This window comes from Medicago truncatula, chromosome 7 (genome assembly GCF_003473485.1).
Source record: "Medicago truncatula cultivar Jemalong A17 chromosome 7, MtrunA17r5.0-ANR, whole genome shotgun sequence".
Classification (NCBI taxonomy): domain Eukaryota; kingdom Viridiplantae; phylum Streptophyta; class Magnoliopsida; order Fabales; family Fabaceae; genus Medicago; species Medicago truncatula.
The window spans coordinates 51662796-51690764 of NC_053048.1; the positions used below are offsets into that span (position 1 = coordinate 51662796).

At 33.2% G+C, this 27969-nt stretch overlaps 6 protein-coding genes across 8 annotated transcripts; 3 read left to right on the plus strand and 3 right to left on the minus strand.

Moving 5' to 3' along the window:
* The first annotated feature begins 5540 nt into the window (after nt 1-5540).
* Nucleotides 5541-9595, plus strand: LOC11434789 (zinc finger CCCH domain-containing protein 1). 3 transcript variants are annotated; one of them, XM_003625896.4, is made up of 6 exons: nt 5541-5852; nt 6271-6426; nt 7241-7483; nt 8128-8185; nt 8295-9127; nt 9247-9595. In XM_003625896.4, the coding sequence occupies exons 3-6, from the start codon at nt 7313-7315 to the stop codon at nt 9346-9348; spliced, it is 1164 nt and encodes a 387-aa protein (XP_003625944.1). In that variant the 5' UTR covers nt 5541-5852; nt 6271-6426; nt 7241-7312; the 3' UTR covers nt 9349-9595. The 3 variants fall into 3 exon arrangements, with proteins under 3 accessions (XP_003625944.1, XP_013450398.1, XP_024626416.1); XM_013594944.3 differs by lacking the exon at nt 7241-7483; XM_024770648.2 differs by lacking the exons at nt 6271-6426; nt 7241-7483.
* Nucleotides 9596-9755: 160 nt separating this feature from the next.
* Nucleotides 9756-11036, plus strand: LOC11432523 (NDR1/HIN1-like protein 2). Its single transcript, XM_003625897.4, has one exon. The coding sequence runs from the start codon at nt 10076-10078 to the stop codon at nt 10649-10651; it is 576 nt and encodes a 191-aa protein (XP_003625945.1). The 5' UTR covers nt 9756-10075; the 3' UTR covers nt 10652-11036.
* A 1564-nt stretch (nt 11037-12600) lies between these two features.
* LOC11432524 (uncharacterized) lies at nt 12601-13536 on the minus strand. Its single transcript, XM_003625899.4, has 2 exons — nt 13305-13536; nt 12601-13209 (listed from the first exon to the last, which is right to left on the minus strand). The coding sequence occupies exons 1-2, from the start codon at nt 13473-13475 to the stop codon at nt 12676-12678; spliced, it is 705 nt and encodes a 234-aa protein (XP_003625947.1). The 5' UTR covers nt 13476-13536; the 3' UTR covers nt 12601-12675.
* Nucleotides 13537-15625: 2089 nt separating this feature from the next.
* LOC11430698 (uncharacterized) lies at nt 15626-16449 on the plus strand. The gene has a single exon (XM_003625900.4). It carries the CDS (start codon nt 15928-15930, stop codon nt 16201-16203), a length of 276 nt encoding a protein of 91 aa, XP_003625948.1. The 5' UTR covers nt 15626-15927; the 3' UTR covers nt 16204-16449.
* Nucleotides 16450-16823: 374 nt separating this feature from the next.
* On the minus strand, nt 16824-17794 carry LOC11432031 (uncharacterized). Its single transcript, XM_003625901.4, has one exon. The coding sequence runs from the start codon at nt 17728-17730 to the stop codon at nt 16936-16938; it is 795 nt and encodes a 264-aa protein (XP_003625949.1). The 5' UTR covers nt 17731-17794; the 3' UTR covers nt 16824-16935.
* Nucleotides 17795-21416: 3622 nt separating this feature from the next.
* On the minus strand, nt 21417-24280 carry LOC11431568 (transcription factor MYB12). Its single transcript, XM_003625902.4, has 3 exons — nt 23943-24280; nt 23723-23852; nt 21417-22405 (listed from the first exon to the last, which is right to left on the minus strand). The coding sequence occupies exons 1-3, from the start codon at nt 24073-24075 to the stop codon at nt 21601-21603; spliced, it is 1068 nt and encodes a 355-aa protein (XP_003625950.1). The 5' UTR covers nt 24076-24280; the 3' UTR covers nt 21417-21600.
* Between the last annotated feature and the right edge of the window lie 3689 nt (nt 24281-27969).

Below are 27969 nucleotides of genomic sequence, written 5' to 3' on the forward strand. Positions count from 1 at the left end.
TTTTGACTAAGCATCCCCTCAACCTAGGCTTTTTCTATAAAACAAAATACTTACAAGTTACAATGTTTTTTTTTTGTACAATCCAACAATGCTTTCTAATCACATGAATTGCTAACGAATCGAAATTATAATTAATTGTATATATAAATGAGTTAATGTTTCCGGCTACGTGCGTAAAACTTGGGATAGATCTTAAAAAATTGAGTATGTATAATATACTTCATCCGATCATATCTATAAGTAACATTTTCTTTTTTAGTGCATAAAACAAAATACAGGCTAACAGTACCAAAACAACTTGAAAAGAAACAAAGTTAGACAAGAAACTAAGATTTAGCCTCCAAATGATTTGCATATATCACTAAGCCAATATAGTGTGTCATATGCTCATGTAATTGTATCCATTGAATGATGTCTGATCCTGGAAAACTGCAAATGGTCATGGTCATGAATCGATCCCTCTCGTGTCATATGCTCATGTAACTGTATCCATTGAATGATGTCTGATCCTGAAAAACTGCAAATGGTCATGGTCATGAATCGATCCCTCTCATCAATATTATTAGTGGAGGAAAGTTCGATGGTGGTGATGGAGTTGCTGCTCTTAATACTACGCCAAAATAGGGAAAAAAATAGCGCCCGTTTAGCAGCGCTTATTCCACTGAAGCGCTACAAAAGGAAACACGGAGGTCTTAGACAGCACTTATTTGAAAAAGCACTATTTATGGTACTAGCTTAAAATAGTGTTTTGTATAAAAAACGCTATGTAAAATCCATAAAAATATATTAATTATTTATAAAAAAAAATAAAAAATTAACCTTAGTCAGCGCTTAATAAAGAAAGCGCTATATATAACTCAACATTAAATAGCGCCTATGAAGCGCTAGTGTAAGCTGTTTCGAAATAGCGTTTATTGATTAGCAAAAAGCACCACTTATCAATTGCTTTGACTTGCCATAGTGGTTTAAAGCGGCCAGCCTTGAGTTGAGCATTCTTGGTTCGATTCGTTCCAAAGTATTTTTTATTTCTTCCCTTTATTGTGTATTCGGCTCTATTTTTTTTTTTTTTATATTTAAATTACATAAAATTTGTTATGAATATTACAAGTGGATGTCCATATAGCAATTGGGTTATTGGATCATACTGTTAGCTTATTGGGTCTTGTTGTGCTTGCTACCCAAGTCTTTGTATTTCTCTATAAATTAAGCTCATATGTAACCTAATTATACATCACAAGAGAATAATATAATCCTCTTTATTCTATCTCTATTCTCTCTGCTTCTCTTTATTCTTGTTCTTATTCTAATAGTTTCATAACACGTTATCAGCACGAGCTTACCAACTGAGGTATACAATTCTTCTTAATCTATTTTTTATGTAAAAAGTTTTAATTTTGTATCAATGATTGTAGGCTATACTGTTACAATTCAGTCAATTGAAATCAGTGCCTTATAGATAAATTAAATCACTGTTATGTGAATTGTAATATATTATTGTGTTTATTTATTCCATATATAATCATGAAGTATTGCATAAGAATTGATCTTCTCATGTTATAAAATGAAAGAGATCTATTATATGGTTCCTGAAGAAGTCAATATTACTCTATGTGAATTTTGGAAGAATTCAAAAGTGCGGTTCATAAAGAACTCACTATTATTCTCTGTGAATTCCTGAGTAATTCAAAACCGTAGTTTCTGAAGAACTAACTAGTTTTGCTGAAACCAGTTTTGTTGGGTTTAAAATAAACCAACTAGTTTTTATTTAATTTAAATATATATATATATATATATATATATATATATATATTATAATTGATTTGAAACATATCTTTACGTTTGAGTTTGTTTCAAATATAATATTAAATTAAAGATCCAATTTTTCTTCCAAAAAAATAATAATTAAGGATTCAAATTTTATCAATTATCTTTTATTTGAAAATTTGATCCAAAAATTATTTTCTAAATTCTATATATTTTTACTTTTCCAAAATAAGAAACTAATTCAAAAAGATAATGTAATTAATTCAATTTTTTTTTCTAACTTTTCGGTCCATGTTTGTTATGGATCCAACGTTAATTCAATTGGTAGACTCTAATTAAAATCATATATTTTATTTTAACTAGTTAACACAAATTTTATTGTTGAGAAGAATAGTTGGTTAAAATCATTATTTTTAGAAGTGAATTGATTCCTCAACCACTAAAATCGTGTTTGCCACCTAAATTATTGTGTTTTAACTTCTTGAATTTTGGCACACCCTTTTCTAAATATAGTTGGTCAACTTTTTCGACTAAAAATTTTCTATACTTTCGACAAAACTGAAGTTCAATATAAAGGAGATATGTACATCAATTTGGTCTTGTCAATATGTCTGTTTTATTTTATTTTTATGTTTGTGCTTTCATGTAATTTGGGCAATTTTTTGTTGATTTTGATTTAAACTTATTTAAAACCCATCATCGATATGCACTTGAATGTCTTGTATACAAATATTTGTTTTGAATTATTAAGTATGGGTATTTGATCATTGTAACATCAAACACAAATATGTTGTTAGCAAATAAAGATTTAGATTTAATTTAATTCAGGTGAATTGATTTGTCCTGAAAATATATTTTTATTTAAAAAAAAATGTTTTATATCCTATTGTTGAATTTTTATTTGAAATTAAAATTGATTCACATAAATTTTATGTATAAAATTTGTATTTAGAAATATATTTGATTATGATATATATATTTGAGGAATATTTGGTGTATTTTAAAGATGAATCTCATCTTTTGTTATTCAATTTGGTAGTACATTAAACAAAGGTTTGATCGTTAATATTGATAAATATCGACTATACAATAAATGGTTAAAGAATCATTCATATGTAGTGAATCAATAGTGGTATGAATATTTTTTTGGTATATATATGATTCAATTTTATTTCATTTGAAATTGAATATTTAGGTTGTAGCATGATTATGATATTTGAAATTTATTGTTATTAATTTTATTTTACAATAATATGGTTTCAAACATGCATTTTGGAAGAACCATGAATATTTTTCATAAATTATGATGCAAGGAATCAATGTTAGCATTGCACTTCAAAATAAATAAATTATTGAAGGCTCCTGAATAACTAATTTATTGTTACATTGAGGAACAAAGTTAAACATTGAGACTGCATTCTCGTAAAATTTTAATGTTAAAAATATCTATATTACGAGATATACTCTGGAGAAAATAAGTGTAATGAAAATTTTATTTTGTCTCTTATTTATAATACACTTATATTAGTGCAATGGAAACACATATTATTGTAAACCTGAAGTTTACATATTATATTATGTATGCAATGAAAGCACATAATATCGTAAACCAGAAGTTTACAAATCATATTAAATTTATGGTTGGCAAGATTGGTTGAGTTGTCCCGGATATATTGTGATGCATAAACTAGTTGATTTTTTTTTTATTATGGATATATATTTTTGTGTTACTAGTTCCTAAGGGAAGTTGACAATTTAAAGGAATGAGTGTCTCACCTATATAAGGTGTTATTTAAATTAATACACTGATCATGTGAATCACTTGGATATTATATGATTTGAATCGATGCATCAACTAAATGATCACATGTATATTCATAGCCAGAAGTTTATGAGATTATTTTCTCAACAAATTTGACTGAGAGTTTATTTTCTAAATTTTTTCAGAAATCATTTGATAAGTATCATTTTTCAATTGAAATTGATATTGAACAAGCATATGCTCATAAAATGGACTGGAAGGTCCATTCTTTAGACGTCCAAAATTAATTGTATAATTGATACTTATCAGACTATACCTTATAAACTCAATTTTGGGAATCAATAATTTTGCAACAAAACCCATACCCGCGGTTACCTGCCCGAACCAAATCCAATTTGACGGGTTTTCCTCGTTTTGACTGGGTTTGGGTATGGGTATGAGTTTTTCCCGATTTCAAAACACGGGTATATAGGTACCTATCCCGAACCCATACCCAAACCCGTACCAAATGTAAAAAAATATTTTATGTTGATATGTCATGTTATTTTGTTTGATAATTGTCATGTTAATAAAAACTACCATTGATATTTAAAGGATCAACTAAGTATATGATAATCGGGTACGGGGACAGGGAAGGTAAAACCCGTCCCCACCCCGCCCCATTGCCATGCCTATTGAGATATTGATATGCATCAAGCCAACACATTACTATATGTAAGTTCTCCCCTTAATTTATCATTGGTTTAAGGTTAACAACCTAATATTTCTCATCTAAGTGAAATTTTGGAAGTGTTGTGTATGTCACAATTGCTCCAATATAATGCATTTTGATAAATCTTGAAAGAATATTGGAAAAATATATTTGATATAAATCTCCATCTATCATTAATTGTATTGAGCCAACTTGTTTACAGCCTAGTAGGCTGATTATCAATTGATGGTTTGGTTTTCCCAATATTAGGGGGAGATAGTAAGCAACTAAAAATTGTGAACCTGAAGTTCAAATAAATTATTTGAAAGGAAATATTTACTGTCTCTTCTTGATCCTCAAGATATAACTCATTTGCAAAGGTAAACAAATCTTATTAGCTGCTAATGCTCCAATCGAAATAGATGTCCATATCGGATAATCTAATATTGCAAATGAGTCTTCATCGTGCCTGAAGCATGATAGATCAATCAGTTCCAAATATAAAAAGCTTTGAATAAGAAAAGGAGCTTAAAGGAAAGATAGCCCAAAACGAGGAGATAGAAACTCTAAAAGAGTTTTCTGACATAATTGATTTTTCAATTCCAGAAGAACTAATCAGGTACCCGAAACTTATAAAATATTGGTAAATTATGTCATGAATAAAAGATCTTAATGGAATGAGATGGAACCAAAATGAAGTCAACATTGACGTGTTTTTGCATATAATATAGCGCTATATGTGATAAGTAATAATGAGGATCATGTGTTAAAGTCGACTAAAGATTATAGATAAATAAAATATCTACAGAATGGAAAGAGACGATTCTACTGAAATCAAACTCGTTTCATGAAGCAGACTTTGTTTGGACCTGTAGTCTGCACACTCGAAGGTGTGAAGTTAAATGACTATATATGATTTTTCGCGCGAAAAAGGAATTAGTATGGTAAATTACATATATACAGAGTTTGATATGTTCACCTGAAGTGAATTTGATAAATGTCTACCATTTATTTAAAAGACATATTCACCAAAGCGAATCCAAGAACTTTTTCATATTTGATTAAGTAGCACATGAAAGGCTCAAATTATATGAAAATGTGCTACAATTTATTTGTAGGTTTTTTCTAAATTACCTTTGAAGAATGGTGGTAATTTATCCACCAACCAATGAAAATGAGCAATTTATTTATGGGGTCAAGATAGTTCATGAATATATGCTTATGTGGCTAATGTGTATCGGTTGGAGTAAATTATCCATCATTCTTTTATGGGTAGCCTAGTTGCCACCTTATGTATTATATGAAACTACTTTTCAAGGATTTCATTTGAGTGCCGGAACTGGGGTGGCAAGGGGGAGCCACCGCCACCCCCATTGTATACAGGAAATTACAATTATACCCTGAGTATTCCCAATTCTACTTCATTTCCCCTTTCCCTTTCTCTTTCATCAGAAACGCGATTTTCTTTTTCTTCTCCCAGACCACACCACCGCTCTCCATTCACCACACCACTGCCGCCGCAACCACTCTCACCTCCTTCTCCATCCATCACCGTCTCATCCTCCTGCGTTTTCTGTGTTGATTAGAGAGTTATCTCATCTCTCTCCATAAACCCTAATTGTTCTAAATTATAAGGTAATGTGAAATTGAATGTAATTTCGTTCAATTCTGATTTTTCTTTAATGATTACATGTTCTTTAGTTGATTTCAATGAGTTTTCCATCCGTTGTTGTTAAACCTAGTTGATTAGTGAATACATGTCTTGTTTGCTGTATGAAATGTTCTGTGAAATGGGTCATCAAAAGATTTATGAAAGTTTGTGTCTTTATGCTAAAATGGTGGTTGGAAAGTGATTTAGTGTATAGTTTGTTTCATGAGTTTTGCATTTGATTTAACTATGTTATGTTTTTGTTTTAGTACTATGCTGTGTTTTTCAATGTTCTTGGTTTAGGAACAATAACAAATGTTGTTTATTCGAAGCAGTTTGATGAAAAGTCTCTTTTTCCTTTGCATTGAATCAAAGCCTGCTGTTTATCAAATGTTGTTGATGCAGCATGAATCGCAGTTACTTACAAACGCGGCGATATCAAAAGCCATGATGTCGCAACTCACATTGCGGTCAAATAATGGCTGCGTTTCAATTTTTATGGCGGCCACCCCAAACATTTTTGTCTGGCTCCGCCACTGTCTATAAGATGATGATTTCTAGGTTTGTTGCTGTTCTTCTCTATAGGATGATTATCAATTTTAGATTTTAGTTCACCTTATTTTAGCTAAATAGAAGTCTTATTTTAAGGTTTCTAGGTTCGCATGTCTTTAGATTCACCATGTTATCATAATAGTAGACTTATTTGATGGTTCCAAATAATAGCCATCCTATTTGGACATCTCTGTGAACTAATTTCTCATTCATATATGGTGAATTACCTCTTATCTACTTTCAAAAATCAATATCTAAACAAAGGCTTCTTAAATACCATGGAAGTCGTAATAACAAGATGCTTTGAAAGTAACTTTTCCACTATCAATTGAACAGGATTTGATACATACATGTATTATAGGATAGCTTATCCTGGATAAGGCAGCATAAGTTGTTAATTCCACTAGAAATTGTGGCATGCAGAACATGTTCATTCTAGCATCTGATTCAAATATACACTTATTTTTATAAAGATATGAGCATAATTCTCAAGACACGGTTGTTTTAACTTTGGTTTTCTATGATGATTTGGTTTAACAATTATAGGACATGCTGGTCTGCTTTTGGTCACGAATAGATCTTTAAGCATCCCTTACATTAATTTTGGTTGAGGGAACCATTTTAGGTGATATAAGCTAGCTAGCAATGGTTATACCTTTATTAGTCTAGATTGAGCCTTGAGTTCCACTGCTTTAATATTGCAGGGTAAGAAACATATAAAAATACATGTAAATGACATCTGATTAGAGTTTATTATCTAATTTTTTATCATGTCTGTGTCCGTATTAATGATACATTTGATCACCTGGCCCCGTTTTGATAGCATGACAGTAATTGGGAGATTATGTGCATGCTGCACTTCTTATCAACTGTCTCCTCTCCGACTCTGTTCTAGATGCTACACGGATCGGTCATTGTATCACAAAAATCGAACCGGCATATAATTCTTCCATATTGGTTTCGCCGACTTTGGTTCTATGCAACTTTGCTTGTGTTTCTACCATTAATTGGCGGTCTTGCGCCTTTTGCTGCTCTTAGTCAATGGAACAACCATTTTTTGTTTAAGGTCTCGTTATTCGACAAATTCAGATGAAAATTCTTTTTTATATATTTTTGAAATATATGCTTTGTTTGTATCAAATCATCTTTTGTGTTGTCTTGCTACAGTTGGGATTTGTCTTTAGATTTGCATTCATTTTTGCATTTGCTAAAATAGAAAAACATCATGGTAATAGAATAACTTTAAGATAATCTTACCTGAACATGTACCCAATGTTTGACGCCCATTATAAATCTGCATTATAAATCTGTTTGATGGTTTTTAAACTCTCTTCATTATGACCCCTAAATGTGATTAATATATTTCTAGGTTTAGCCATATTCTTTGTTATGTCACTGAGTAAATTTTTCTCTTGATGAGATAATCGACCAAAATAATTCAATTTGAGTCTGAATTTCGGGTTTAGTTATTGGACAAAATTTACAGAGCTCTACATTTTTTTTTTTTTTTTTTGGTCAAGCCTAGCGGCTGGAGAAATTCACCTTAAAGGTGAAATAGTGGGGTGTCCGGGGTTCGAACCCCGGCCCCTGCATACATAATGCATTATCCCTTACCTAGTGAGCTAAGCTCACAGGGACTCTACATTATTATTTATACTTTAGTGTTATTTCTCATATTGGTAATTGATCTGGGTAATTTAATCGTGACAGCTTTTTACTATGGAAGATTCTGAGGCCAAATCTACTGAAAACCAGCAGACTGAACAAGGTATGTATATTTGCATTATTAGACTCATAATCTTGTTATCTTATCCATCTCTGCATTTTTTTGTGCTATTATTAACTTTTATTTTTTCTATGCGTTTGTTTATTGTCAGTGTGTAGTTTCTTTAGAAAACCTGTTAATAGGAAGAATATGAGGAAGCGAACTATTGAGAATGAAGATAATGAAAATGACTCAAACAACGAAGAGTCTTTGATGCATGTTCAGAAAAAGAACACGAAGGCTGACAATAAGTTGTTCTTTTCCACCGGTTCTTCGAAGAGCTCTGCATCTGCTAAACCGAATGAAGAATCTGAGAAACCTAGCTTTCATTTCGAGTCTTCTAAAGAGATTCAAGTTCAACATGATAGCAAAGCAACAGCAACTTTGGAGACTGAGACTGATTTTTCAAGAGATGCCCGTGCCATCCGTGAAAGAGCTCTTAAGCAAGCGACAGAGAGTCTCAAGGGAAAGAGTACCAGTTCCGAGGATGTAAAATTATACAAGGGAATCAATAATTATACAGATCATAAGGCTGGATTTCGTAGAGAGCAAACAATTGCCAGTGAAAAGGCTGGTGGGTCACACGGTCCTCTCAGGGCTTCAGCTCACATAAGAGTTTCAGCAAGATTTGATTATCAGCCAGATATATGCAAGGATTATAAGGAAACTGGTTACTGTGGGTATGGTGATTCGTGTAAGTTTATGCATGATCGAGGTGATTACAAATCTGGGTGGCAGATGGAGAAGGAATGGGATGAAGCTGAGAAAGCAAGGAAGATGAGATTGGCTACAGGTGAGGATGCGGAAGAGGAAGGCGCTAGTTTGAATGATGAAGATGATGATGAAGACGCATTACCATTTGCGTGTTTCATTTGTAGAAACCCATTTGTGGATCCTGTCTCAACCAAGTGTAAGCACTACTTCTGTGAGCATTGTGCATTGAAGGTACACCCTTAACTTCAAAGCAATTAAATTTCAATTTATAACAGTTTCAAGTTATTTAGTAATGCTTAATTTCTTTTTCCCTTTTAATTATGCCTAACTTCTGTTCATTTTACTTGCAGCATCATGCAAAGAATAAGAAGTGTTTTGTCTGCAATCAGCCTACGCTTGGCATTTTTAATGTGGCTCATGAGATACGAAAGAAGATGGCTGAGGATAAATAGATTCATCCAATACGATCAATGACTATATTTTTGCTTCTTGGAGGTCATTTCCCCCTCTCTTTTGTTCTCCCATTTTTAACTATGTCAAATGGAGATGCATTGTATTGAGTTGAAGACATATTTTAGGTTTGCGCACAAGTCTTGTCAATTTTGTATCTATTGACTAATACATCCCAAAATATATCTTGTAGTGGAAGATCTGTATCTGTTTGAAATAACATGTTTGTGGTACATGTTGTAGTTCTTATTGCAGTGCATTTTAATACGAAAATTAAGTTTCGAACTTTTTTAATCCTCATGTAGAGAATGTCAAAAGATTCTCAAATTTTGTTGTTGTTCATCATGCCCCATGTTGTTTAGCAGCATAGGGACAAAAATGATGGAAATAACATAAAAGCTTGAACTAAAATGGGAAAAAAATCTTGCATAAGAATATCATTGATGCTTACTGTTTCTCTCATGTAGTGTATGGGTCATTCTAAAGAAATGCATGTATTCTTTTCCCTTGATTTATTTTTTCAAAAAGGATTCCTTTCCCTTGTTACTTTGGCAATCCCTTGATACTTTGGTGACCTGCTTCACCTCTATATATATTCCTCTAGTTAGTCATCTCTTCACTCAAAATATTAACCTTTTCCAACCCTTTTAAATACAAAAGCTTACTGCACCATCCACCACTTGATAATAAATTCAACGCGTTCTCTCCATTATCTGACATTTTTGTAAAATGATGTGTGAAGAAGGGAAGAGTTTTTATATATGGCTGTTGCAAGTTATATGCCTCCTAGGCCTTCTTGTTCTGTGCCTATGGCTGGCCTTACGACCAAATAGCCCCTCCTTCTCCATCGTGGTAATCTCTATAGACCGACCTTCAGATCAAAATGGCACCATCTTTTATAGCCTTGAAATCGGTAACCCAAACAAGGACTCAAGCATTTACTATGATGACATAATATTGAGTTTCCTATATGGGCAGCAAGAGGATAAGGTGGGAGATGCTACAGTAGGTTCATTTCATCAAGGAACTAGCAAGAGCCGCATTGTATCTGACATTGTTAATGCCAAACCTGGACCGTTTAAACCACTCTTTAAGGCTATATCAAATGCAACCGCCGAGTTGAAAGCTTCCCTGACAACAAGATATCGATACAAGACATGGGGAGTTAGGAGCAAGTTTCATAGATTACTCTTGAAAGGGATTCTACCAATTGATTCTGATGGTAAGCTTTCACGTAAGAAGAAGAAATACCCACTTACCCGTAATTCCAAAAAACTGGGAAGATCCAAAGTAAAGAAGCACTGATCTTGTCTCTTTGGTTGTTTTTTGGTTGGGTTTTTATTCCCCTCTTCTACGATCTTCATTTTCCTCTCATTAGATCTTCATTTTCCTCTCATTATAACACGTAGAAAGCAACAGTAGCTGTGTGGATGTTCTTCTATACTAAGAAGAGGAACACATTTAGTATTTGTGAGATTTTTTTTTATTTTGCTTCGACATTGATTCGGCTCATGGCAGTTTCTTCTGTCTAGTAAAAGAATTTCTCTTGCACGTAGTATGTGTAAACTAGATAGGTAAACACCAAATAGTTAAGTATTTATGCTTTTCTTTGCCCCCTTGAAATTTGTGTTCATGTAATGATGTGTTCAGAAAAACCTACATTTAGCAATAAACAGCACCATATATCGAATTCAGTTTTCGAGATTATGTCGATCCTTATTCCTTTACACGGTGACGCAAAATCTGTTGGAAACTCTAGCACCAAATGTGTTCTGTGAAGATGAAACAAGTTCTCGAGCTTCGCTAACTGCCTGCATCTTCTCAAACCATTTGCGGATTGAAACCTGTTAAAGTAAAAAACTAGGCATTATGAATACATGCAATAGTAAGTAATATGTGTGCCAAATTGTTAACTTAGATGCTGAGTGCATCTATACCATTATATTGTAAAGATGTTCTAAACTTGACTGCCAAGATAACAGCTACTTTTGGTTGGTTTTTTATCTGGGCAACTTCACTCTTAGATTTTCTTTTAAACTTAAATATACATCATAATTATACGGAACTCCAAAACTAACTTCTAGTTGAATATTTTCCGGTAGAAACTTACTCTCAACGACACAATTCTTCAAATTTTAAAATTATTGATGGTTAATTTGGTACTGAAATTTAGATAAATTGTAGATGATATAGATATTATAAAACTGAATCAAACAAATTAATTAAAGTAAAACTGATATTGTGCAGATACAACAAATTACAAAAGAAAAAATAAATAGACGTCAGGGTTTCTGTTAGTGTGAAATAAAGCATACATTCCGAACCTAAAAACTGCAATGACATCTCATCCTCTTAAATTCCAAATTTCAGAGCGTGAAAACATTACAAACAGGTTCTTGCATTGCAACTAAGACAATGCCGATTTATCCAGAAAGACTTGAACTTCTTACATTAGTGTTGGCTAATAATTTACTTAGCTTACTTCATTCATAATCAACTTGGCACAACTAATTTTCATATGCAAAATAAAAATTATTATACTACTAGCAATTTTCTAAAAACAAATTGACCGCATTAATTCAAAGTCAGGAATCACCAATAATTTGTAAAGGAAGCAATGCACCACATTTACATGCTGAACAACCATTAGAGCCTCAACTGTTAATGGCCTCCAATCTCCCATAAACATGCTATCTTCCATATTTCCACACTAACGGAATATAATATGACCATATGCCATACAACCACTAATGATTTAAAACTCTAATCTTGGCCAACAAACATTTAATTATAAAAATAACCACAATATCAAACACTTATGTTGGAATATGCAACAACATTCCATTGTTAGCTGATAGTGTCTTGTGATTTTGAGTTGATTTGATAGGATTTCTGTTGTTTGAGAGGCTATTAATATGGGTGCTGGCGTGCTGTCATATTACTCACATCATCATGAATTTCATTAGTTCTTATTTTTCCATCAAAGTATCATGTAGCGTTTTTCTTTTGAGGGTGTTGGTGTTCTGTCCATATGCCTGTCGATCAAAATTCTCATTGGCAGAATTTTATCAAAGTTACAATTACCCTAGTAGAAGAACACAAATTCATGTTTCGTAAGACTAATGAAATTCATTGTGCTGAAAATATTGTCATAACATTTTCCAGATTCCAGTATATCAAATATTACAATCTAAAACTGCTTTTAAGAGACTGTTTAAAATTAGATGTAATGTTAATTTATTTTCACAATACACTACTATTATTATAATATATATTGATTGAAACCACGCATATACATTATTACATAACATTCATTTATATCATAAATTTCAAAAGTCTTCACCACGAAGAGTTCTAAGAACCCTTGAATGAGGTGCATCAGGGTCACCACGCATAGCCCTCTGCCGCCACATCTCAGCCGCCCTCAACAAAGTCTCCTCCGCAGTTTCAAGCTGTTCCGGCAACCAACCAATCACATCTCCATTTTGTTTAGCATCCACAGTCCCGTGCATGACACGTTCCGCAGGCTTTCTTGTATCTGCAAACTCAAACTCCGATATTGGAGACGCTTTGTGATGCTTGTAGTATTCTTTGTTATCTTCATTCTGTTCGTCTTTGGTCCTGTCGTTTTCTTCTTCAGGCCATGGAGTTCCGTCTAAACCTGCACAACTCAAATCTTCTAAAGCAGCTTTTGTCCCTTGTTTCCTCTTTTGTTGAATGTTTGGATCCAATCGTTCATTCACCCCTGTGCTCCTTAGTTTTGGGGAAGATTGATATGGAGATTTTGGTGACTCGAAAATTCCTTCTTCTTTTTCTGTTTCAGCAAACTTTGTATTTGTGTCACTATCACCTCTACTTGTACCCTACAACAATATTATTATTTCTTAGTCCTCATAAATATGTACATATATATAATATAATAATACAACTTAGAAAATGAATTTCTATCAATTCTTACTTGGGGTGAGTTTCTGTAGTTAGTGTAACCGGGTTTCTGCTGTCCTGAATGAATATCAGGGTCTGCGGTGTGGCTACGAGAGGCGAATTCTCGTTTAATAAATATTGCTGAAGAAGAAAAAGCTTGGTATGATTTTCTTGTTACATCAAGAGTTAGTTTTAGATGCATCATAACGTTGTTGCGTTTTGTTTTTGTGTCTTGATGTGAATTAAGAAGAGTTCTATATATGCTGTGTGGTAGAGTAAGACTGAAGAAGAATTAAGAAGAGTTGAGAAGGAAAAAAGAATGGGAGGGACTTTCTGGATTTGCCACTTACATGTGGCATTGTTAGCCTCTTGCCACGTGTAATTTTATCAATTATGAAGTAATTAACTAATGAGAGGAGTATGATAACGTGATATCCTGTGCAACAAAGAAGACCTTTGTAGAATGCTCTAGGAAGTGAAAAGGGGCTAATCATTCTCTATCTTATACGTTATCTTTTTTTCGTGTTTGCCTTAGATTTAGCTTAAAGACCCGCTTTAAGAAAGTTACGTAAACTGTTAAGTTTAGCAAAAAAAATCATCTACTATAATATAAAATTAAGTTAATTTCTATACATATGTCTCATGTCAATACTTAAATCAACACTATCAAATCAATTTAAGTAGATTGATAAAAAAAAAATAGACAAATAATTTTTTTACAAATATTTTTGTTTTATTCCGATCATTTTTAACATAACTCTTTACAGGGACAAAATTTATACCAGAAACACATAATACAGAGGTTTAAAAAAATAGAATCCAAAAAAATAATCAGAAACACAATAATTAGAGTGATATGTTTTATTCCAACTGCTCACTAAAATTTATATCTTTGAGATACGAGATGCATTTGATATGTTAAATAATATGTACAAGATATAATACCGTAAGATAAAACAACACAACACAAAACAAAACAATATATAATAAATTTTTATAGTATTAAATAATTTTTTATCTTATACGATTTTTGGATCGACAAAAAGCTATTTTGGTATTTTTGAAAATTTGTATGTGAGACAAAAGTTGTGTTGGTATTATTTAGTCAAAAAGCTACTTATGGGCCAAAAGTACGAGTAGGTTACAAGTAAAGCGAGTAAATTATGAAAGTATGCCGTTCATAGTTGTAAAACATATTAATAATACGATAAATACTAGCTTAGGGGAAAACCCAAATTAAAAAAATTTAGACGCACTTTCTCCAACAAAAAAAAAATTAGACACACTCACACGAATACTTCTTTTTTAAAGAGAAAATTGTTTAATGATGTGACTAATTTATTTATCTTTTAATTTAATTTTCTTTAATGATGTGTGTGTCGAAATAATTTTATCTGTATTTGTGTTTTTGTAAGAGTATCTCCGATAATACTTGAAGTAATGGTATATGGACATGAATGATTGTGTTTCATCTTTTAATGTATTATGAAAGTGTGTCGTGTATAATTGTAAAACATACCAATAATACTTGAAATAATGACACGGGCATGAATAATTGTGTTGTCCGTCTTTTAGTGTACCTCATTGACTATAAAAGGAGAATTGTTGTAACATATTAGACATAAGCAAAACGGATAAAAATTCTCGTGCATTAAAGTAAAAACATGTCCTTCTAAATTTCTCTCTTCTTTATGAAAGCTCTAGTTTTAATGTTCATGTCATTAATTTCTCTATGGAAGAATGATCTACGTTTGTTTCAGAAATAAGGATATAGACGGTGTATCACAACATCTGTTGTTTATCCATGCTCGGTTATCTCTATGGAAGAATGCATACATGAGATAAGAGATAATCAGTTGATAGGGATATTACATATTATGTACAATTGTCGGAGTTTCAATCCCGGATACCCAACTTCTTCACAATTGAAATGTGCAAGGAAAAAACTTAACAAGAAAACATCATATTTTATTTTATTTTCGATTTTTTTACTTTTTGAAAGACCCAAACGCAATTTCACTTAAAAAAATTCAGAACAAATTATTTTATTTATTAAAAGAAAGATTGGCATCGGATTTGGCAAAGGCAAAGCCGATAATACTATAAACTACGTGTTCTAAAATAGTAAATTGGAATTTTTATGTTTATTTGAAGAAATTCACACTTGGTGTTGAAGATAATTTGGCCTCTGATCTTTTAAACTTGAAGTGTCAAACTCCCGGCCCCAACACCACACCACTGGGATTCGAGACGTGAGAAGCGTGTCAATTTTGGTGCATGTCTTATGTTAAACGAAACGAATCATCGCACATGGGGTTTCAAATATTATCATATGCAGTCTGATTCCATTGAAAATATGTTTCAAGCAAGTTGCAACAACATAGTGTACATCTTAAGATTCATAACGCTAATTTTAGTTCTTAATTTTAAAATTTATTTGAATAAATCCAACAAATTGGTTTTAGCAAAAGATGCTCACTACTATTAATTTATTTGTTTAATAACAAAACAGAAAGTACCATTCCAGATTTCAAGCAGAGCCCACTTTTCCAATATCAAAACATTGCACATACACGTTTCCATGCTTCATTTTCAATTCATCCTAAAAATTCCAAACCCAAATTCACTACTCCTAGTCGCAGTAGGTGTGATCCGACATGGAGGGATACAGGTCGGGTCATCCATCCTACGACGGCAATAGAAGGGTGGATGTAGTGATGAGCGGGAAAGGCTACGGTTCCAGTGGAACTCGGTCAGCAAATTCAACTCAGGGGAATGAAAAGCCATGGAGATTCAACGATCCAGAAGCAAAGAGGAAGAAAAGGATAGCCAAGTATAAAGTTCACAGCGTGGAAGGGAAAGTTAAAGCTACACTCAAGAAAGGACTTCGATGGATCAAGAAAAAATGCTCTCAAATCACTCATGGCTACTAATAGTAATAGCTATTACTTTTATGCAATGTACAAATGCATTAATGTTACGGTCATCAATATCTGATAATGCATTGTATATGCTTTTGTTTTACTCTTATCTCATGTATGCATTCTTGAAAACATTTGTGCTAAGTGCCAATTTGCGATTAGCACAAACAAATTGATTTTAATTACTCAAACACAACCTCATTCGTTAGGCAGACCAAGATTTCAAGGTACAAACTTTTAATAATACTTTCTTCACAATTGTTTTGTTTGAAATATATCTTCTGCTAAGATCATGAATCTAAATCCCAAGAATGACCAGAGTTCATCAAGAAGAAAGTAGGGGGAGGAAATGCAAGGTGCATAATAAAACCATGACGTTCCGTAGTAGTTTATTTCAACCTAAAAGGGATAGATTAATACAATTTAATTTAATCCTCCTCCCTAATATGATATCGACTATGGTTATTACTTATTAACATTTCTTCATTTCTCTGTTTCTTTTTGCCTTCAACCTTCCCCATCAATAATAATAATCAATAAAAAGAAAGAAATTAGAAAATTTTGAACATATACATACGTGATTAGATATCGGAAACATTATTATAGTACGCCTGCAAGACGTAACTGAACAATTAACAAAAGCATGCATGAGGTTATATTTAAGTTTGAGATTAATGCTCTTGTTTCTGTTTTTGTTTTTTGTTTTGATATTATGATTCAAAACACTTTTTTACACGATAATGATCACAATCCTAATGACCTTTGGCTTCGCTCTTGATAACGACGATCAACGTTATTCAATCGTTGCAACCTCATTTGCTGATAAAATTGAGCAATAAACTCATCGGCTTTATCATCAATCTTGTCATCCCCATTTTCATTACACTCCTCTATAATCAAGTCATTTCTGTCGTTCTCCTCATCACTTTGCACGAGTTTGTTCAACCCTATGGCCGAAGCATAACGGCTATCCTCATCGCTTTGCACGAGTTCATTCAACCCTATGGCCGAAGCATAACGAATATCCTCATCGCTTTGCACAAGTTCATTCAACCCTATGGCCGAAGCAGCATAACGGCTATTCTCGTCACTTTGCACGAGTTCATTCAACCCTATGGCCGAAGCATAACAGCTATTCGCCGGTGACATTGGTGAAGGTGAAAAAGGCTCCTCGGCTGGAAAATCGGTTAACACGCTGCCACCACCAATAGATTGAGGAGGAGATGACGGTAGCAAAATGACCGGTTGATCGAATTTCTGGCTGTTGGATTGAGAAAATAAAGGCGGTGATTGGTTGCTTTGAAGATGCAATGGTCTAATTGACCCAACAATTTTTCTCCAAATGCTTGTAGATTTATCATCTACCGGAATCACGCTTTTCTTTTTAGAACGTCCTCGCAACATGAAAAGTGCCAGCCTAATAACATCCATTGCACCATTGTTCCTCTTTCGGGTGAGAACTGGTTTTGGCTTGGGCTCAACGTCTTCTTGAGGAAGATTTGGAATGGTGATGTTAGAATTTTCAAGATTTGGTTCCATAATTGTAGAGAGAATGAATGATGGAGAGAGATGAATAAAAGGTTATAATCACCCCCTGCTTTGGCAGGGGATATTGAACTGTGGGGATTTGTGATAGAAAATACATGAAGAAAACAAGTTTATATACTATAATTGTACATAAACTTTGAGAGAACCAGCTCAGCATTATATTGATTTAAGGTGTTGGTTTCTGTGGTTGTTGAATCTTATATTTAGAGAATTTGTTGTTTTTATTTTAATCAATTGTATGCAAGAGGCAAATGGCACGGAAACATGTTTGAATTACCAAAATAGGTCGTCATTGTTATAGGCAGTCCATAAAATGAAATTCAATTTAACGTAGGAGGTACAAGATTCATTGTAACACAAGGAACAATGAAAAAACAAGTGAAACTGAAATAGTAAAGTAAAGGTGTAAAGAACAAATATAGAATGTGCGGGGCGAGCTAACAGTTTACCGAAGTTCGAGATTTTTTACAGTAGGAACGTTTCAGATGAGTTGAAAAACAGTATTGCTAATATATTGGGCGTTCGTGCAGTGTTAGGTGATAGATAATTAGCAAGTGTACTAACTTATATCGAAGTAATAAAATTTATAAGATTCGTTTCCACAGGGACTGTTTCAACTTCTACTCGATAGTAACGTTATTATTAAGGATGTTTGTAAAATGGGGGGTGCACTGAGGCAATTGGTTTAATTTGCAAGTTAAAATAAAATGGTTAAGGAAAAATTGGTTTAAGAAATAATATGGAGTGATGACTAGGTCATTCGATTCATCTGCTCATCGCTCATTAGCAACCTATTTCTTACGTTTACGAACGCTATAAAGTTTACGACAAATTAACAAAATAGCTTAGGTCAATCCCTTGATCCTAAGCCCTCTTTTCTGATTATAATTCCCTAATCCCTTAGGTGAACCTATAGTCATCAAAGGTTTTAAGTCCGTTAATTCAAGTATCACAACCTAACAACGCTCCATCCCTAGATTGTCCGTTAGATTGAACAGTATAAATATGTCAGAGTTAAACGCTAGTGTCGGTAGTCATATATACTCTAAAATCAATTATATTGGGTCAGAATCATAAAAGCTTTAAGAACAATTTATACTGAATAAACTAGAATGACATTCATAAAGATTAAGAGTTGCAGGTTACATAAACATGAGCTAGAACAAAATCATCTCTTGACCTAATCACAAAGGATCTAGCTACTCATGACTAAAGCACAAATAACTAATGTAAAAGAAGGATTCATTACATGAAATTGGTAACCGAATATGAGTTTCGATGGTCTCACACCTTCTCTCCAGATCTCCAGCTCCAAAAGTCAGTTTCTTTCTCCAAATTTTCCAACCCTTGGCTCAGAAAACAACTTCCCTTTTATAGGAAAATTCTCAGATACGCCAAAATCGTACTCCGATGCTGTAAATCGGAGCACGATGGCTTCATTAAAGTCATATCCTGGCTGGAGCGTCTGCCAAATCGTAGCCCGATTTGGTTCCATCGGAGCACGATTTTTTACGAGACAAAATGTCTCAAATTTGCTGTAAAATCGGAGCACGATGCTGTAAATCGGAGCACGATTTCTTATTTGTTTGCCAACATCAAATGTGTCATTTGAAGCTTCTATCTCATGCAAAATCACCCGAACTCAACCAAAATTACATAAAAACTATAACAAAAGTGATATATGACCTAGTGTCATCATTAGGCACCGGAAAGTATTTAGGTATGCCGTCTATGATTAGGAGGAACCGAACAACCACCTTTGCTTACATTAAAGATCGGGTGTGGCAAAGATTAAATTCTTGGAGCAGCAAGTGTTTGTCCAAGGTAGGGCGCAAAGTTATGATCAAGTCGGTTCTTCAAGCCATTCCCTCCTACATGAGTTTGTTTCATTTACCGTCAACGCTGATCACTACTATTGAGTGTATGATAAACACGTTCTGGTGGGGCCATGGTAGAACTAATCACCAAGGTATCAATTGGCTGAGTTGGGAAAAGTTATCAATGCATAAAAAATACGGTGGCATGGGGTTTAAGGACCTCTCAGCTTTCAATATCGATGTGAGGCAAGTAAGGTTGGAAGTTTCTCACGGAACCTAATACTCTTGTATCTCGTATTTTCAAGCCTAAGTACTTTCCAACGAAATCCTTTCTCAATGCATCCATTGGCCATAATCCGAGCTATGTATGGCGCAACATTCTTTGTGCCCGATTCATTGTGCGTGGTGGAGCACGATGGAGCATAGGCTCTGGTGAGATGATTCCTATTCTTGGAGCACCCTGGTTGTCTAATGGTGCGTGTATTGATGAGAACATTGAGGGAGGTCATTTTGTTCAAGGATTTACGGTTCAGAGTTTGATGTCTGCACAACGGAAAGAGTGGAATACGCCTCTGGTTCGACAGGTTTTCAGTCACGATGTTGCTGATAGTATTTTACATACCCCTCTTTTCGAACAAGTTCAAACGTATCATTTAGTTTAGAAAGCATAACGGAATGGCTGCTACTCCGTTCGAAGTGCAGACAAATTATGTGTGGAGGAATTGATTGATGTCACTCATCTTCGTCGACCGGGCAATTGGAAAGATATTTGGCGTCTGAAGGTGCCACCAAAAATCAAACACTTCTTGTGGCGCATGTGCCTTCAAAGTGCAGAATGCCACACATCAGTTCAAAACGCATCTGCAGATATGGTACGATATCCTAGCAGCAAGTCACACATCAGCACCATCCTCAAACAGGTGTTGTCACGCTTCAATGGCTGCCACCAAGTCCTGGGAGATATAAATGCAATATTGACGCAGCCTTCTCGGATCAATTTCAGCGGACAGGCATTGGTGTCTGCCTTCGAGATGAGTCCGGAACGTTTGTGTTGGCTAAGACGGTACTCTTCAATCATCTTTATCCCGTAGCAGTTGGTGAAGCTTTGGGGCTGTTTCACGCTCTACAGTGGTTGCAAGACATGCGTTTTGACTCTATTGATTTTGAGCTTGACTCCAAGGTTACACGGGATGCATTCCATTCACACCATAGCGATGTTACAGAATTTGGAAGCATCATTGCGGCTTGTAGAGAGTTGTTCTCTCTTTCTTTTCTAAACTCCCGGGTAGAGTTTGTTAGGCGACAAGCGAATTCGGCTGCTCATGCTCTCGCAAGAGAAGCCGTTTCCTTAGCTAGTCCCATCACTTATTATGTAATCCCAAATTGTATTGAAACGATTATTATTAATGAAATGCTATAAGCAAGCTTTCTAAAAAAAAATGTGTGGGGCGATATTTGAGGCGAAGTACCTGGGTAAAACTAGCAATAACGTAAGACTATGCTATTTTAGGATTAGGACACAAGCATATAATCTGATGGCTCCAGCAGCTGATTTGAACCTCCAGCAGAATGCCACCTTTACATCCTAAAAACCACAATCCCTTCTTTTACTTTTTATTTTGCAGGATAAAACAATCATCTTTTATGAAGTGTTGTTGTGTCGTAAAATTTCTTAAAAATTAAATTAAATGACTACAAAAAATGTATTATATTTCGATTATAAATTAATAAACTAAACATATCAGTACATATATATTTTCTTTTTTTTTAAATATGTGACTAATGACTGAAACTCACCCATTTTAAATGTGGAGAAATGTAAAATTTAAGGTTCGAACTCCGCTACCAACTAAACTCTACTGAACAAACATACTATTACATATTTATACTTCATATAATCACTACATGCACGAGTGAATTTGAAATACTACTATTTTTTGTGTGAAAATAAAACGGTACCCTGTTTTTAGTTAATTTTTTTACACCCGAAAACATTCCAAAAGCTAAACAGTATACCCAAAAAGTAAAGTGCTAAAGTTGAAGATTAAAACCAAGAAACCAAAGCATTTTGCTTTTGAGGATCAATATCTCGAAATCTCTGAAAATCCTTTTCCCATTGATCATCATCCAACAACCAAGTCAGCATGTTTTCATCTTGCTCCCACAGCAACGATTGACCTTTCTGATTCAACAATGGCATAACACTCTCCCAATCCAAGTTATCATCCAAACCCGAAGAATTTAACTCCTCATTCGAACATTGATTCGTCACATTATCATTTCTCTCTATGCCCTTTGTTCCATTTGTGTTGGTGTCTTTGTCCCCCACCACTATTTCATTAATCACAACCACATTTTCATCATTACTTTCTTTTACCTCTTCCACCTCCAAAGCATCCATGATAATATCATTAAAATCTAACAACTCACCATCATTAATGACCTTCAGATCTGGTCCAAACATACGGTCACAATCAGCTTCAATATCATTATTTTCACCACTAGAACAAGGCCCATTTACTGAGCCCATAACCATTTTCTCGGTCTCTAGTGTAGGGGTGGGTGGAAGTGTAACAATTGAAGCAGGTTCACTTTTTTGGAAAACATTTTGGGATATATATCGTATGTTCTTCTTCATAGCCCATCGACTAGTTCTACCACCTTTACGTTTGGGAGGTGTATCCACTATGATTCCTTCTTCTGATGGAATCTCTATCTCTTTGATATTATTATAATTTGTTGTTGATGTTCCTCGGAAGCTGTAAACTTTTCTACTCAAGTGTGAGTTCCAGTAGTTTTTAATCTCGTTGTCTGTTCTGCCTGGCAAGTGACTTGCAATCAAGGACCACCTGAAATTACCAATTGCCAAAAAACTTTGTCATTTCATTTTCTAGTCTATTCCTTTATTTATGGGAATTTTGTAATTTGTTCAAATTGAAGCAAAATACACAAGGAGAAAACACTATGACAAAAGAGCTTCTTCTATTTTTCTTTTTGGTGACAGTGGCAAGGCGCATTTAGATTGCAGAAGAAACCATTTGTTTGACATGACAGCATTAATACAAGAGGTTGAACATTACTTTAAACCACTTCGACAAAAACATATCATATTATATTATATTCAGAACACGAGATGCATGCATTGTCTGATCGATCTTTTTCTAATGAGACAGGAAGAATGCAACTTTAAAAATGTTGAATAAAAATCTCGCTGTTGAATATCTCCATATATAGAAAGAAAATTAAATAAAAAATTGTTAACGCATGCTCATGTAGTCATGTGCTACTTTTTAAGGATACAAAATTTTTTAAAAAAAAAATGTCAAATATTACAAATTACAATGCATTAAATATATGAATTTCTATAAAAATTTACTATTAAAATTCTCAGAGTGTCTCAGCCTCTCGGAATTTCTATAAACCCATCAAAAAAAAAAAAATCCCACTCGCTTAGTATGATTCAAAAATACAGCACATATTAAAAAATGGATAACTGTGTGTTTAATTGTTAATTTAGGATTCTTGTCAAAAAAAATTGTTAATTCAGGATTATGTTGAATATACACAAGATGTGATGTACGGGACTCTTTTTTTTTTTTTTTTTTTTTTTTACAGGACGAGATATTACTTTTTTTTTTTTGAGCGAACGAGATATTACGTTGACACCTCATTTAATGGATTAAAAAAAGTTCTTTTATTGTCTTCTAATTTAATTTAAAATTAATTAAATAAAATAAACATTTGCAATTCCATTTTTCTGCCCTTATAAAAAAATTGTTTTTTGTTAGAGTAGTTGAGTGGTAGGAAAGTAGGATGTTCGCCTGCATATAAATCAACTAAGCTTAGGGGATCAAAATTACTTTTTAGTCTCTATACAAATTCTAGAAAAAATGTTATATGATTAAAAAGAAAGATTTTTATAGAATTAAAAATGAAATTTTAATATTTATAAAAAATATTTACTTAATTAACCCTTCCATTTTGTCAAAAACAAATAATAAAGGAAGGATAGTGAGATGTATCGCTTTGCTTTCAATCCGTGCTTAATTTCATCTTACTAATTTTCCTTTTTGTAATAATTCAATAAACAGAATTTCTCGTGGGGTTTATGATCTGTTTTTCCAGATATGGAAGTAAATCTCAAAAAAATAATATTTAAGGCTAACCTGTTGCCAAAAGAAGCATGCATCTTGATAATGATACTTTCCTCTTCAGAAGAAATATTTCCCCTTTTGAGATCAGCTCTCAAATAGTTAATCCATCTTAATCTACAACTTTTACCACATCTAAGCAAACCTTCAAACCCCAAAATAAAATGTCGGTTATATAAAAACAAAAGAAAATAGTCCCTATTAGCAAAAGGGGAAAAAGTAATAATAGTGATACCTGCATTTTTGGGCAATGACCTCCAAGAACCTTCCCCATTTGCCTTAACATATTGGGTCAAAATTTCATCCTCCTCTGCGGTCCATCTTCCCTTCTTCAAACCCACTTTCTCACAACAAGGAGCTCTTCCCATATCTGAGAATATGTAATTTGGCCACTATGTATATGACACTATATGATTTATTTTTATATTTATGTTTAATGCAATGTAGACAATAGTAATGTTGGAGATGGCTAAATGGGCTAGATAGCTGAATCACTGAAATTTAGCTGGCAAAGGGTGTCTGCATTTTTGTGCTGGGTGGTGGCAGAAAGGATAAAGAAATAAATAAAAGTTGGTAAATGCGAGAAGTAGTAATTTATATATGGGAGGGGGGTATTGGCATTAAGTACGGTGGGGTGGGGCTAGTGATTATTATGATGTAGATGCATCAGTGGTGATAGAACGAGCCACGTTGACTATAAGGTCGTGGCTCTCCAACCGTTGAGAAATGAGACCCTCATCACGGGGATTTCCATCTCCCATGTTCATACTCATAACAATTATAGTTTCGTCAATAAGCCCGTTAAATAATAAAATTTAATTATTTTTGAAATTGTACAACATTAATTAATTTACTCCTTCCATCAAATTTTTTTGTTAGTCAACATGACGTTTTGCAAATATCTTCCTGAAATTTTGCACTAATATGCAAAATGTCCCATGAATTTACAAAACATCATATTGACTGATGGGGTAACTTGATTAAGTGTATGTTTGGTTCAACGGCAAAGAAAATTTTGATATAATTGATCTTAACATAATTGATTTTGATTAAAAGTCAGTTGATTTATGTTTGTATATATTTACATAGAATTGATTTTAACCAATTCAAATTGTTTGGATAATTTGAATCAAAATAGCTTTTAAAAGTTTAATTACCAAATTAGACATCATTTATATTATATATATATCATTTATATTATATATAAATGTAAATTTGACATAATTGCTTTTAAAAAAAATTATAACAAAATCGAAAAAGTTTTTAACACAAAAAAATGGAAAAGTTATAATATATTCATTTTTTATTTTTCCAACTTATAACTTTTTTTGGAATATTGAGAAACAAAATACATTTTGTATAAATCTATGTGTTTTCAAGCCAAAAAAAAATTAAAAATAGAAAAAATAACAATAACACAAGCAAAGAGCAGCAAGAAATGCATATCATAAACAGAATTGCTAGCAGCTTGGCACTAAAGTAAAAAGAAAATAAAATAAAATAAAAGAGGTTCCTTGAAGGAAAAAGAAAAGTTTTTTAAGTGCCAACCAACAGTAAAGGTAGAATTGATTTGGAGAAGCTAGGATTTGGAGCTTATCCAATAATTGCTTTTGGAAGATTTAATTGATTTGAGAAATGATAGCCAAACATGTTGCAAAAGGCATAAATCACAATGGAAGCTTGAAAACGTGTGTTTAGAGGTTGCAAACGGCCAACCAAACAGGCACTAATGTTGTGCAGTTTCATGGGGTATTTGTTGAGAAACTAAAAGAAGGAACAACTTGTTTTTTTTTATTATTATTTAAAAACAACATTGACCCCGTTTATTAAAATTTATGAATCCGTCTCTGGTGTCGAATGTTAATGCAAATGATATTTTTTTCCTGAATTAAAAGTGATGCAAATATCTTTGTCAAATGTGTTGGTGTCATAATTTGACATTCTTGAGTTTGTCAAAGGCATATATTGTTATCCAAATATTTTGATTGCTTATCGAATTTTCTTAAATATGTTGATAAATGTTGCATTTGCATAAAGAAGTTTTTCGAAGTTAAAATTATTCAAAAACTATTTAATATCGTCAATGTCACAAAAAAAGTTGGATGATTAAAAAATTGTGTGAACATTTCAATATTAGATAAAAAATTAAATATTTTTTGTATGAAGTTTGATGTTTTTATTGGATTATTTCTTAAAATAATAAAAATAATCCTATTGAAGCAAAATATTTTCACATCTTGGGAGTTCAAATTTTTTATGTACTTATTAGTTACGGCATAAACTGTATGTACACCTTAAGCCACCAAAATTTTAGAAACAGACATGGGTGGCTTTTGACATGGACCACTGTTAACGTTATCCAGGACATGGGTGGCTTTTGACATGGACCACTGTTAACGTTATCCAGGATAGATCTAAGCCACTAGGATTCGTCTAGTGGCGAGGGATTTGGGTAGAAGGCATGGTGTTTTTGGTTCAAACTGCACCTGAAGCTTTTTACATTGGTGGTTCAGTGCCGTTCAATGAAGAATGAACGGTTACAAGCGATTCAATATTCATGTAACAATCTTGGCTTGCAATGGACCATGCATGTATTGCCCAATATCTTCACTCCAAGCAACCCAGTTCACCATTGATTTCACCATCACGGTGTCAAATCATTATATTGTGGCCTGACACATGAGAATATGTTGTTTTTGTCGTCGACGAAGATTTAAGGCTTTGGGGCAAATCATAGTAAATTAAGGGTATGGTAGTAGTTAAAGAGGTGGAAGACGAAGTTGTGGTGTGAAGCTTGAAGAAGATTTAGTAAAAAAAATGTAACTTGAATGACTAAAACCGAATAATAATCCTAATTTGTATGCTGGGGATAGTAGTTATTTTGGTATATAACTGTATAACGAGTAGTTACGATAGTTCCTCGATGTATCAAACTTCTAAAATAATATTTATGTCAAATATTTCATGACGTTAAAATAATCTCTGACGTTGGATGAGTGGTAAGACTAAACGATATATGATCAGAAATGACATCATTAGAGGGAGTTGCGGCAATACATATCATATAAAAAATGGTAAAAAAAAGGCTTAAGTGGTTTGTGCATCTAGATAGAAAACCTGCAAATGTTGTAGTACGAAAAGTATATCAGATGAAAGATAGTCAAATCAAAAGATGCAGAAGTGGATCCAGAAAACTATAAGAGAAATTATTGAAAAATATTTAGAGCTTGATAAGGGTGATTTAGGTTCAATTTTTGACCTAAAATCACCCTCTAACTCGTTTTTCTTTTTCCCTTTTATTGAAATAAGTGATTTTCACATCTATTTCGTTTTGATTTTGTGGTTTCGTCGTCTCAGTGTGACGTTGGTTTGTTCGTCGTTTTTGTGGGACGTTGTTTGTCTTTCTTGTTTCGTTTAGATATTTATTATGTTCAGATTGTCAAACCAGCTTCGATCCGGTGTAGATCCAATCAATGACTTTGACATAATCCAGGTTGCAGATTCGGAGACATGGGTATTCCAGAGACTTAAATATAGTCATATATGTAGACTTTTGTACTTTGTCGTTTTAAGCTATTAACATGGATGTTGTGCGTTTGTTCGCAGATTCATCATTTTTTGTGTTTTAACGAATCTGCATTGTATCAATGTACTCTATCAATTTGAATGAATGAATATCATTTATTTTTGTCAAAAATAAAATGTAGTTCACCGACTTAGTGTGATAATGACCGATTGTTGTTGAAGTATTTATACAAAACTTTAATTTTCTTTAAAAAGAGTTTTAATTTTCCTCCAAAGGATACTTTAAGCGAAAACAATGAGAACGTCCCCAATTTTTTCCAACTGGACCTAGAATTTGCACTTATTTAATGTCTGTGTAAAGCTAATTAATAGTCATGATGCATGCATCTCTTCAAATTTCATTAATTTGCCTGTTTAAATTAGGTTATTGCTTTAAGAGTGTTATGGGACACTCTTTAAACATTACTCCCTCCATCTCATTTTAAGTAGGTTATTTTTTTTTCATTTACACATTAAAGAAAAAAAATGTATAAGTTAAAAAGAATGGGAATTGGTTTAGAGTGGATTATAAATTATCAGAGCATTCTTTCTTATCATAAATACAAATCATAATATATTAAATTGAGAGTGATGAAAGTAATATTATTAGAGATATAATTGAACAAAAATAATTAGTATTGAAAAGTGAAGTGGATCAATTTTTTTGGGGCAACATTTTTTTACAAATGACTCACTTA